Source organism: Orbicella faveolata, unplaced genomic scaffold (genome assembly GCF_042242905.1).
Source record: "Orbicella faveolata isolate gen_17 unplaced genomic scaffold, um_ofav_v1 contig_27, whole genome shotgun sequence".
Lineage (NCBI taxonomy): Eukaryota > Metazoa > Cnidaria > Anthozoa > Scleractinia > Merulinidae > Orbicella > Orbicella faveolata.
The window spans coordinates 8,430,540-8,443,421 of record NW_028301555.1 but is presented as its reverse complement, the minus strand read 5'-3'; the positions used below and the strand labels follow the sequence as shown (position 1 = coordinate 8,443,421).

The following is a 12,882-nucleotide window of genomic DNA, read 5'->3' as shown; positions in this document are numbered from 1 at the left end:
TTCAAATACTCAGAAATTCCCCAATGTTTTATTTTTTTATTTTTTTTAACTGAAACATATTCAGTCACGTGAAATAATAATATTGTTGTCCATGTCCGCTTGGCCTCATGGTTAGTGTGCTCGTCCCCGGATTGAGCGGTCCGGGTTGGAGCCCTTGCCGGGGACACTGTGTTGTGTTCTTGGGCAAGACACTTAACTCTCACAGTGCCTCCCTCCACCGAGGAGTAAAATGGGTACCGGCGAATTGTTGGAGAATCCTAACAAATTGCGGGGGAGTGACCTGCGATGGACTAGCATCCCGTTCAGGGGGAGTAGAAATACTCCTAGCCGCTTCATGCTACAGAAACCAGGATAAGCTTCGGCAGCTATGAGCCAGTCGGCTCCAAGGCGTCACTTTTCCTTCCCCTTGACAGATGTGTCCGATGAATGCAGGTTTATTTTACGGTAAATGTAGGAAGAACAGTTAGGGAGCGAGCAAACTTTATCAATAAAAGATTTATTATATAGAAAAAAAAATTTTTTTTTTTCTTGCGGGACACAGTAGGTAATCTCGAGCGGGCAAGATAGCTCGGGTAGCTAATCATAACGCAGGATTCGGTTCATCTTGCCCACTTACGGAGCTAGCCATATGATAAGAGATGATCAGATAGTTGATGAGGTTAGGTTCAATCTCGAGCTCATAATCTCATTGGTAATTACCTTAATATGAATCAAACCAAAGACTGTAGTCCACAATAATTCCAAGTTCGCTATATCAAAAAATGTTATCTGAATTGCTGTCCAGATCTAGAGAAAACAGCTTCCAGCTGAAAACGATAATTAGCTGCATGTTGGAAGTTGTGCGTTTTTCATAGGAAACTGTGCATCTGTAGCGTGTGACTGAAAGCTTCGCATTTTAGAACTGTAGTGTTCGATTAAATGTTAATCAGAGAACTTGACACTGCGAGATGTTTTGTATGAGGAGGCATGTGCTTACATCGCTTTTCTTTGGGAATGCTTTTTTTGATCGCGTTTTATAATATTCTCGGATCCCCAAAACTTTTTCCGGCCGCAACTGAAAAATAGAGTGCTTGTAAAGTGTGTAATAATCAGATATTCACTGTATGTAAAAAAAGATAAACAGTCAGTTTAATTTCATGGCTAGACTCCGCAAATTGATCTCAAAAGACACTGCTAAAATCATACAGAGCTTTTATCTCAACGCTCTTTGAGTAAGTACTGCCCCGCAGTTTGGCATTTTTGTGGTGCCCGAAATACTGAAGTTAGAAGTCTTAAACAAGCGTATACGCAGACAAGAAATTATCAGATTTATGTTTAAAGATTTTAGTTCATCTTACAGTCAGCTACTTGCAATCGATAAGGTTAAAAACAAGCCCTTACACGACATGCAGTTACATAATATACTGATTGTCCTGCACAAGAGCCTCCTTTTAAAAAAATTATTTTAACTAGTGAAAGACATGTTTGCCCTCCGCTTTGAAAATCATCCTTCGTGGAAACCTTGTGGAAATATCGTGGTGTAATTTTGTTTGAACTCAAATTTATTCAATTTGCTTTTTTCTCTTATTCCCTCTTTTAATTAGATAAGATAATACTCTCGAAGAAATAGTAGCTCGCCCAGAATAGCTTAATTGCTAGCTGCGAGCTACTAAGGCTTATAAACCTATTAAACACCCTCAATAAAAGTTACTATATTTTATATGTCAGTCCTAAGCCACGACCTAAAACTAATGGATTTCAAGCGTTCATTTATTTATCAGCAAAACTATAGATTCCCTTTGGGAACCTGTGCTCAGTAACAGAAATTGAAGAATAAGATCCGTACTTTAGTCTATTTTAGTGTTTGACAAAGAATTAGTTATCAGCTAACGGACATTCATTGTAGTTTTAGTTAGTATCTTTTGAAAGTTTTTTTTTTTCGCTCGGCGAGATCAGCTCTTAATTTTGAGTTGAAATAAAGCTCGTGTGTTTATACATGTAAATATACACATGAAATGGTATTATTTATAATTGAAATAGTTCTTGAAAATTTTACAGCATTGAGCCGATTTAATTTAATCCTAAGATTCGGAGAGTTGGATATTCTAATTTTAGGGCACTTGGTTAAAGTGGCACATCACACATCATGTTTAATATTGAAACACCGCTTTGAATACGAGCAAACAAGGTCCATTTTAATGAAAAGAGCTCTTAAGGTTACGTACGATATACGCGTACCCATCGGCTCATTCAACAATGATCTTGGGGTTTAAAGGTGTTAAACATTAAATTTCCTTCTTTTAGTCTTCTCGCGAATTGATCTATCTAGAAAATATTCTAAAATCTTCCTCCGCAATTTCAGAAAAAAAGAAAACGTCACTTTTTTGTAGACAACCTCCAGCTACTAAACTGAACACTGACGGCTGACTACGGTGTCCATAGCTCCGCCAATCGGATTGCAGCATTTCACTGACGTCAGTAAACCACTTCCGGCAGTAGAAGTCTACGAATACACAACATACGGCTGGGTATATGTTTGCTCTTTATGGATTCACTGACTGACGTTACCAATAATTCCAGACTTGATAACTAATATTTATTATCGCCAAAGTTTACTAGACTCACTTAAACTAAAATCAGACTAAAAACGTCACTAACATCGCAAACCTGTGCAAATACCACTATCAAAGGGAGAGTGTTAGTTAATTTGTGATATTCCAAATTTTTCTAAAAGTACCGCCAGCTTCTTTATAATTAAACTTAGTTTTCCACGAATGAAAAGCCACGATTTATAGAAAAGAATGCGGAGCGGTTGAAGTCGTAAAATTGTGCACTTCCTAATCATAGTATCATTCAAACATTCACGGCTCAATGTTGTGTGTTGTTTGTAAGATGCAATGAACAAACCAAACGATGCAGGTGCCGTAAATATTTTGAACATCACCCGAATCAATGTTAGTTTTTCACTAATGGATGTTTGAGCAAAGCCCTCGTCATCCAAGAATAATGACAGAAGTGACTGTGAAGGGTTTTTGCGAGAAACACTGCCAACTTACTTACTTTTTAACTGCTGCTAAGATTTTGGGAAGAGAATCAAATTTTGGACAAGATAACTTAGCAACTTGGTTGTTCTGGTTTGCCTGTAACTGAAACCAAACCGTTATTACGATCCGGTCTGTTTAAACAAATTTGGGTTGACTAATCATTTCAAAAGTGTTTGCTTCTTTTAAGGTAAACACCGATTGTCGTTTTTCGCAGAACGAATGTTGTTTTTGGCCAATTGGTAGAAAGAGTATCGCCTTCTCGTTTCATCACATCATGTGTACATTTCCCATGCAAATAATCCCTGCAACCTCCTGTATCATTGAAATTATTAATTATTATTCATATTTTAGCTAAAGGACATTTTTCGGCGTATTTACAAGCCTAAATTTTTACCGTCTCCTCCTTGTTTAATCAAATGGTGTATGTTTACTCTTAATCCATTCATTTGCTGGCTTGATTGATGTTTCATTGTTTGATAGCCAATCTCGATAAACGCAACGTTTAGCATCTGTGTCAATTAAGATCACTAAATCTAAAATCTCTTAATCTAACATCACACTTAAAATGATTGGTCAACGTAGACTTGAATGAATAGCCAGAATCAACTGTCGATTTCATTTCAGTTACTGGTTTACTGACCGGGCAAACAAATTTGCGAAGCTATCTTCACCATAAAAAGCAGTGATCGTGTATCTTCATAAAATCTTTGTATCAGTTAGAAAGTCAAGGAATTGAGTTTCCCACAACACCTCTCGCATTATCTTTAGTTTTGCATGACTAAACATTTGTATTGAACACTAATTAGCGCTAAACCAACATTGCTTCTAAAAATATTTGCAAAACCTGTGTCGAAGTCGGCTCGTTGCTTCTATTAACAAACACACGGCAGATAGCGGAGATTTTCCAGTTGACCGAACTGCACAACTTTGTATTGCTACATTTCCTTTTAAACCCTGGTTTACATTCGTATCTGTTTTCACACGACGTCACGGTGGCTATGTTGGTGCACCAAAGCAATCCTGTGGGAGTTGAACTCCTTTCGTATGTAAACACTTTCTTTTGTTCCAATAAAATTTGCATGGCTGCTGGCCATGTGAACGAAAGCACTGTGTCTGGTCGAGTTTAAGTCTGATTTAAACAGCTGGTGGAATAGATCACGTTTGATATACTCGGAGCCAATTTTGATATTTCGAACGTGGCCTGTTGTGAAAATTAGATGAAAGTGGTATTCGCGCAGATTATAGAAGTGATTCTGGCGTGGTGTTAAAGTATTTTCAACCTAGTGTATTTGCTTAAAATTTTTCACTAAGTGACTTAAAAGGTAAACATGTTAATATAGTTTTTTCTGAGATTCAATAACAAATTCTGCTTAACATAACCTTCTCAAAACAATGTTGTTATAACTAAGACACGATTTGTTACGGTTTTTATTCCCTGGAAAATTAATTGAGAGTTCCTGAAGTTAATGCCAGTAAAATATTGTTGTTACCATCATACCACATTAGGATATCAAACGGTTAGTTTGAGCCTTCAATAGCGGAACAGCCTAAAAGCTTCTCACGGCTTTGTAAACATGTCTTTAGTTGCATCAAATTGCTAAACTGACAGGTTGACACATCACAATCGAGAATGTGTATATAGCTAAGCCTGTGGTCGAAATTTCCTTGTAGCTTTTTTGTAGCTATCTGCACAAGACTTCATCCCACGGTCGCTACACTTCGGGCAGCAATTTCTCAGGTAAGTGTAAAAGTAGATTTAGCTCACATATTGAGATGGTTCGTCTTAAAATTTTTGATAACTAACTTTCATGCATCGCTGAAATACTCCGCCAAAGCCTGATAAAAGCACTAAACTTTTGCCGTACTTGAATTAAACTTTGTTCCTTTTTCGCCTGCTTTTCATTTTCTCTTTATACGTCATGGAAATGAAAGCTGATGTTCAATTTAGGTAAAAGGTTTTGAAAGAAACTTTCCCTGCTAAAAAATACGACACGATCTTCGGTAATGGCCAAATAATGAAGAAATCGTCGATGGACGAATTTTGCGACGGTTTTCCAACCATATATTATAACTAAAAAGTTGAAATTGGATTTCATTCTGCGGGAGAATTGGGAAACAAAACTTGAAGTTTGTTTCCCGACAAAATCACACAGCAAACCTCGAAAAGTGAATATAGTTCATTTAATTCGATTTCTCTTTTTCTGTCACATTTAGTTGGAAAAATTTGACCCTCAAGGGTAGACGGATTTCTGGAGAGCTTTCTATTCGACCAATTAAAAAATACGGTTTGGATATTTCTGGACTGTTTTCCAGTGGCCAAGGGGACATCATTTTCGGGTTTCAATTTTTTCGAGATTTGTTAGAAATTTCTGAGAGAGGACAACCTCACAAGGTTTCCACAAAATTTTCGTTTCATTTAATTTCCCTCGTGGAATTTCCGAATATTTCGGATGACTGGTTTGCATAACTTTCGGTGCTATATACAGTTTTTGGATTTTCTGAGAACTTTTTCAGGAAATCTCCGTATCATTCGCTCCCGATCCGAAATTTCAGGAGTTTAGGGTTGGATATGGAAAACGCCCTTCGTGTTTTGTTTACGTGGGAAAGTGAAAACACTTCATTGCTGCTTCAGTTCTGAACTAAAAATAAGCCTCGTTATAATCAGGAAGCGAACAAAAACAAACAAATAGAAATCACTCGACATTTTTCAAGTAAAGTAGCCAGCGAAATCAATTTATTTGAATCACCAAATTAAGTTTATATAAATGCCTCAAATTTATGCATTATTCAGGATAAAAACACGATATTAGATTGCTTGAAAAGTTTGAGAGCAGTTTGATTTGGATAATTAAAGAACTTTTATCGTAATACGGTTTTGCTAACAGACGAGTATTATGTATTTTGCTCTTGAAACTTTGATTAAATTAATACTTTAATTCAGAAGGTCTTAATTTTGAGTGCCGTTGAAGGTTTCATTTAAAAGGCGTACAAAACGGAAGTGAGATCGAACTTAAGTAGCTGCGAGGCTTGCTTCAAATTAAAAAAAAGCGTCGACGTTACGTCATGTAAAGAAACAATAACTTCTTTCCTCTCGAGGAAGTGAAATTTCGGCAAGCTTAATCAGCTGTGTAAGGCCTTCTAAACTGACTTTGAGCCCTATCGCAAATACTCTGTTTCTCTGGCCATCGTAGCTTAACAAGAAATAACACGCAAACTACGGCGATAAACATGGCAATAACACGCATTGTTGGGAAAGAAAAATTATAAAGATATAGTTTTTGTTTTGCAATTTTTGGTTTTGTTTGCTTGTTATTTCTTGTCAAACTTTGAACTCTTTTAGCCATACAACTATTTCTTTAAGGTTAGCAACATGGCAGACATGAAGTTAGCTTTCTTGTTCCTGTTAATTATGGTGACGGCAACAACTGTCAAGCCTTACTGCCCCTCGTGGAGGCCTTCCTCATACAGCTGGCACAATACCTGGAAACAGTCATTCCATGCTTGGTGCAATGGAGGTATGTAAGATTCCGGGTTTTTTTTAATACGTATTACTTGCAAAAAATTTCGGACGAAAAAGTGTTTGAAAATAAACCGCCCGAAATTTCTAAGCGTCCGAAATATTTACCGTATAGTATAAAACTTTTAAATTGCTCCAAAGCCGCTAGTTTTCTTTATGGAGCGAACTCTAGTTTAGACACTACTTGAGATGCGTAACGGCTTGATAGATTTTATTTTATTTTCCCGTCGGTGTATCTGTAAATCCCTTGAGGGTGCAGTAAAACCATTATTTTCACAGATGCTGTTTCAGTCTAAAACTTGATTTGTAGGCGTAAATTTACGTTACTTAGGTTTCTGCAAAGTGAAGATATTGATGACTTCTTTGATATCGTGTTTGACTCTTAAACTGTACTTAAATTTGTTGGTATACGATCGAAACATTTTCGGATCTCTCTCGAAAGTCTTTGGCAATCTTGATTTATCTTCGTAAATCTTCGAAGAGGTTCGGACAATATTCGGATACGTTCGTGTGGCTCTTGGACAATTTTTGGAGAATCTTCGGAAAGTGGTCGGAAATCTTCGGAAAATCGCCAAAAACGTCGTTATTAGTATGTTTATGTACATGGTTGCTTGTAGACATGGAATTTCTCTTCTCGTGTTCAACTTTATCTTTGAACACTCCATATCTACGCGCGCGCCATAGGCTCCCGCGCGCGTCCATGTGTTACTCTCTATATTTACACGCCAACCGCTGTTGTGAATATCACGTGCATCTTGGACTTAAAGGTGCCATGGGCATGGGTGCGATTTTGCATCTAAATCAAATTAATTAAGCTGCAAAATAAGATGATCTGCAGAGAGGCATAAGATGGAAGTGATGAAAAATGTCGGCATGGCTCAATAACAACAGTTATCTCTTAACCCAGAATTTTGTCACTGTGACATCGAAGTATCTGATGACCAGCACAACCTAATGATGGTAATGTAGCAAACTTTAGTTCGTATAGTGTGATCGTTCGGGCGAGGGTTGTTCTGAAAAGAACTGTTGATGGTGACTGACGTTTCGACAACCTGAGCGGAAGTCATCTTCAGAGTCAAGTGAAGAGTCTTTGTCAGTCGATGATGTTATAAGTCTGGTCCGCTGAACGTGATTGGTCAGTTTAGCCATGATGGTATTGGCTGAAAGACTCGTGTAAAGTTTGTCAGCAGTCATTGGTGGGTTTCGATCCGTCTAACTTGACTAACAATAGACGGACCAAACTTTCACTAACAATAGACGGATCGAAACCTCACCCGGACGATCACACTATACGAACTACTGATACTCCTGGGTTCAAACCATTTACTATAGCAAACTTTCTTCCTAATTTTTTTCAATACTTTGATTTTGTAGGCTTTTCATTGAGTCACTGGTACACTTATTACAGAAGCTGCCAGGGAGACCGCCTACATCACTTCAAATGCACCCGCACGCCCGCTTATGGTCGTCACCCAACCTGTGCGTGGACAAACTATTTGAATAACCCCAGACAGTACTACTTCAAAGCGTGTACCAACAATGCCTACATCGCTGGCGTACTGAGCTATTATGATCAACACACGAGCGACCGCATGTACTGTGAGGGGAGGGAAGGGGATACAAAAGCGTCCCATAGCCCGCGGGCATCTCGACCAGTGGTCAGGCGATCCTCGACCAGAGGCCAAGGGAGGCGCTGGCTATGGGAACGAGACTGTTATTACAGTGATGTGTGCTGCACCTTATCGGTCACAAGAAATTAAAAAAAGATAATTATATAACTAAATCATCGAGTTAAAACGGTTCAACGTGCATTACTGTAACATGTTATTTCTCACGGCAAGTTTCTTTTTATTTACCTAAAAATTCAGTTGAGAATTCTTTTTAACAATTAGGCTAGAGCAAAAGATTTATTCTTCACCTGCTGGAAATCGAGAACGGATAACATAACATTGGTATTCTGACTAAATTCCTTCAAACTGAGATTTTCAACTAGTACTAAACTTCCCCCTTAAGCAAAAATCACTCACGGATTGAATCGTCCCTCGAAATTTCCAGCTGTTTACACGCGCTCATTAGTTTTTTTAACCGCTTATTGATCGAGTGTGAGGTCTTTACGGGATATTAAATCTCAGACCGAGACCTTGCCGTAGTGACCAAGCGATAGCGAAGTCAATACTGCAGGTTTGGGGGAAAAAAAGTGGGTGGGGATGTGCGGCCCGCTTCCCAAATCTCTTACCCTATTTAAGACTAAAATCTGGGATTTTCTCTACCCTATTTATGACCTGACCAAAAATTCGATATCCTATTTAATACTTTTCCCTTAAATCAGTCTTGCCTTATAATAAGTTCTCTATGTTCAGACCGATGTTAAAGGCATTGAACGGCTTTTGTAGATGTTTTTATCGTTAATGAAGAAAAAGTAGCTTCTTCTAAAAAAACAAACCCAGTTCAAGAGGCTAGAGTGCAAAAAGCCATACCCTGTTTGAGACCAAACTGGCCAAAATCGATACCCTATTTCTGACCAAAACTGCTAAAAGCCATACCCGTTGGGGCCGCACATACCTATATAGCCCATAGGGAGTACCCCAGAGGGACGACGTCAAACCGCTGCAAATTACGACTACGGGCTTCAGTGTGCGATAGCTCAGCCAATCAGATTGCAGCATTTGCTTTAGTACACAATCAGTTATAACTAGCTGACACAAGACTTATTTTTGTATTTTGACAGAATTAAAATCCTCTGCTGCAGAGTCTCGGGTTACTACATGACAAACTGCATTGCCACACCATATCAAAACTTATTCGGCCAGTCTTACCTGTTTTATCGAGTTCCCTCTGGCTACACCATGACGGGAGTGGGAAGCTACTACTCCTCTTAGTAAGTGTGAAACCTGTGGGGGGCGGGGGGGGGGGCGGCACTCCAATATTTTAGCTTGAACAGTTCCATACTAGGGTTTCTTTCAGCAAAAACAAACAAACAAACAAACAAAACAAAACAAAAAACAGTGCCACATGAAAGTACTGCTCAATAGCTTTCATTTGATTGGTCACACACTGGGGTTTCATCCACAGACTTACAAGTTAGAACCACCTTGCACAGCATAATAAACAGTACCACATGAAAGTACTGCTCAATAGCTTTCATTTGAATGGTCACAGACTAGAGTTTTATGCACGGAATTAAGAATTAAATCCGCCTCGTACAGTGTTATAAACAATAGAGAAGAAAATACTGCTCAATAACTTTCTCGTTTAAAGGCGCAATGTGTAATTTATTTTATTCTCAGCCAATAAATTCTCCAAAGAGTGATTACAATCAAATAGGCCATTTCCGAGTTGTCTTATGCCTCCGTGTCAAAACGAGTCTTCGAGCGAAATCATTCACTTGAAAATGTGTTCCCCCTACAGGTTCATTTTCAGGCAAATCAAGCTAATGTTCATAAGAAAGGTTTTGGCCAAAGACTCATTTTGAAACAGAGGCACAAGGTAACTCGGAAATGGCCTATTTCGCCTTGAAATACTAATACAAACTACTTCACACAAGCCTTCAAAACTTGCCAAATAATCACTATTAATTAGGAAATTGTTCTGGCATGGGACGTAGAGATAACCTTTATTTTCTTTTTGCAGTTACAGAGACCGTCGCTGGCGATTCTACCTGTGCAGAATGCACTAAACTGATGACGTCACAAGTACAAGGAAAACTTAATTATAGCAAATCCTAGTTCTAACAGAAACTTATAAAGGAAAGGGCTTTAAAAGTAAGAGAATATTAGTTTGGGACAAAGTAAAACAGAGGCAAGCTCAAATCTCAACACTTAACGTCCAAATGGATGTTAACAGACAAGCGCGAAGAGTAGCATGTCTTCCTTTTAAGTCGTATTGGAGGTCAGCCATTAAGTCGTGAAGACTAACGAAACACTGAGTATGACAACAGAGTTACAAAAACAAGTTCATTTATGCTAAGCGTATGTATCTGGTGTTACTTTCATGGTTTTAGTTTTTGCTTTTAGCAATCTTTTCCTGCGCGCAACACGCGGATAAACAGTGCTGTTTACTACGACTTTTTAGGAATTTCAACATCTTGTGAAGGGTTAAGATTTTAAAAGGTGCGTTTGTCCAAACAATGTTAAAACAATGAGCGTCTCAATGTAAAATAAAAACCTTGCAACTACGCACAGTGTTCATTAGTGATTACTTGTCGTCACGTTTTGTTGTCGTTTTTGGGCCAAATTTATGCTCTACAAAGGTTGCTGAAGTAATATATGAAACACGCAAGACAGTGTTAGACCACATTTCCAAACACCGAGAAGAGAGTTGGAAATAGGACGCGTAAAGGAGTATTTTTGACAAACTTCGACGCGTTGGAAATGTGGTCAAACACTGCATTGAATGGTCGGTCGAAACTAAAACTAAGGAGAAAACGGAGAATTAAAATCGAAAAATCTATCCTAATTAAGATCAGATAGCCAAACACCGTCACGGTCATTGTTTAAACTTGATGAAATATTATTGTGTTTAAGAAACGACTCTACCCTTCACTAAAGCTGCAACTTTTACCACAACTGAACTGTAGAGAAACTAAAAAGGAAACGCCCTCTACCCTCCCCCCTAACCTTTCGTTCTTTGTCATACACCTTAACGATTACGGGCAGAAGAAGTTTAGTTCGTGACTGTATTCTTTAATATTTCTTCTTGGGTTTTGCGCGCAAAACAACTCAAGTTTGGAACACTTAACTGGATTGTCTGGCGTATATTTCAAAGCAAAAACTCTGAAGTACTAATAAACTTTACTCTGTTAATCCAGGAACGCGTCAGAGAAATGGATATCCCAATCTCTCGATGGCTTCTCTTTGGTTACTTCCCCGTATCACCGTCCACGGGCGAGAAACTCGCGTGTGAAAGTAAGGGGAAACACGCGCGCCTTACCTCTCGGTTTTTTTCTCGAAATCAAGATGGGCGAGGATTTAGAGGAGCTAGGAACAGATAGGTTCAAATAATGCTTTCAAAGCCCAGCTTTAACGACTATATGGACACGAGCGACAACAATATCTTAAGCACGTTTAAAACACGGGTGGTCAAAATATTTTGAGTTGTATTGTTTTGAGTTGCTGAGACTGCACTAAGAATGCCCATTTTCAAGTTGCCTTAAGCTTCTCAAACTCATTAATAATTCAACAAGTTAAAACAAAGAAAATCCCAACCGTGAAGGAAGTTTGGATACCCGGTCTTAATTAGCATAGATTTTGACGATTTTACTTCTCCGTTTTTTCCTTAGTTTTTGTTTTGATTGAGAAGATATATCAAACACTCGAGAAAGTGTTTCATCGGCTATCCAAACAACTCGAAATTCGTCAAAAATAGTCCGCTGCGCATCGTATTTTCAACTCTCTTCTCGGTGTTTGGATATCCCGATGAAACACTGTCTCGACTGTTTGATATATTACCTCTCCATCAAAGCGAGGCCTGGTGCACAATCATTCATATAAAAATAAGTTTAATTTGCATGTGAATGAAATGTTATTTTTATATGAAAGGATGGGTGCCAAGACTCGCTTTGAGAAAGAGGCTAAAGGTAATCCGGAAGTAGCCTACTGATGTCTGACGGGTAAAATCATCTGTGATAATAGGCCATTAATGAAAGCTCAAATATATACAATCTAACAAGCCAATACCACACAGACACGGCCTGATTGGATAGCAGTATTATTCGTTTGCTTTGTTTTAGTTTTTCTAAGAGACTCTGCAAAACGCGATCAACGTTTTTCCAAGAAACGAGAAGTAGGAACAAATTAAATGGCCGCGCGGAGATGCGAAATTTCTTTTCGAGAATTCTCTTCGAGTTTTTCTTTAGGCGAGTGATCACAGCGAACAAGTGAAATATTTTTCAACACGAGAAGAGAAATTTCGTATCTCCGCCCGACCATGTAGTTTTATTTTTGTTACATAAAACCACAACAATACATAACCATAGTGATAAGGAAGTTTTTGGCGATTTTCTAAACGTTTCCGAACATTTTCCGAAAATTTCCAAAGATAAAAGACTTCCGAAAACTTCCGAGTAACACCCGAAAATGCTTCGATCATACGCCAACAGATTTAAGTACACTGAAAGGTTTATATCACCCGTCTGTGGATAAAAATGATATCGTCACATGCGGGATAGCATTTTTTTTTTCGATCTGCTAACACTCGTTATACCACTAAATTTTATATAGTAAAACTGACATTTTTATATTTGACGCATCTGAGAGACATTCTATCTAGGTACTTAAAGGAGCAACTTCAAGGTTTGCGCATCTTTAAAATTTTAGGCTAAATTTTTCAAGTTCGTCGTTTGTA

General features: G+C 38.3%; 1 protein-coding gene across 1 annotated transcript; it reads left to right on the top strand.

Moving 5' to 3' along the window:
* Positions 1-4,691: 4,691 nt before the first annotated feature.
* Positions 4,692-10,718, top strand: LOC110039878 (hemagglutinin/amebocyte aggregation factor-like). Its single transcript, XM_089296853.1, has 5 exons — positions 4,692-4,761; positions 6,385-6,538; positions 7,915-8,134; positions 9,269-9,418; positions 10,171-10,718. The coding sequence occupies exons 2-5, from the start codon at positions 6,394-6,396 to the stop codon at positions 10,214-10,216; spliced, it is 561 nt and encodes a 186-aa protein (XP_089152979.1). The 5' UTR covers positions 4,692-4,761; positions 6,385-6,393; the 3' UTR covers positions 10,217-10,718.
* Positions 10,719-12,882: the final 2,164 nt, after the last annotated feature.

Bases quoted from the DNA above. Each gene is read 5' to 3' on its own strand.
- LOC110039878 (XM_089296853.1), top strand. From the start codon at position 6,394: ATGGCAGACATGAAGTTAGCTTTCTTGTTCCTGTTAATTATGGTGACG. The intron at 6,539-7,914 runs GTATGTAAGATT...TTGATTTTGTAG, and splicing joins CCATGCTTGGTGCAATGGAG to GCTTTTCATTGAGTCACTGG. The intron at 8,135-9,268 runs GTACTGTGAGGG...GTATTTTGACAG, and splicing joins CAACACACGAGCGACCGCAT to AATTAAAATCCTCTGCTGCA.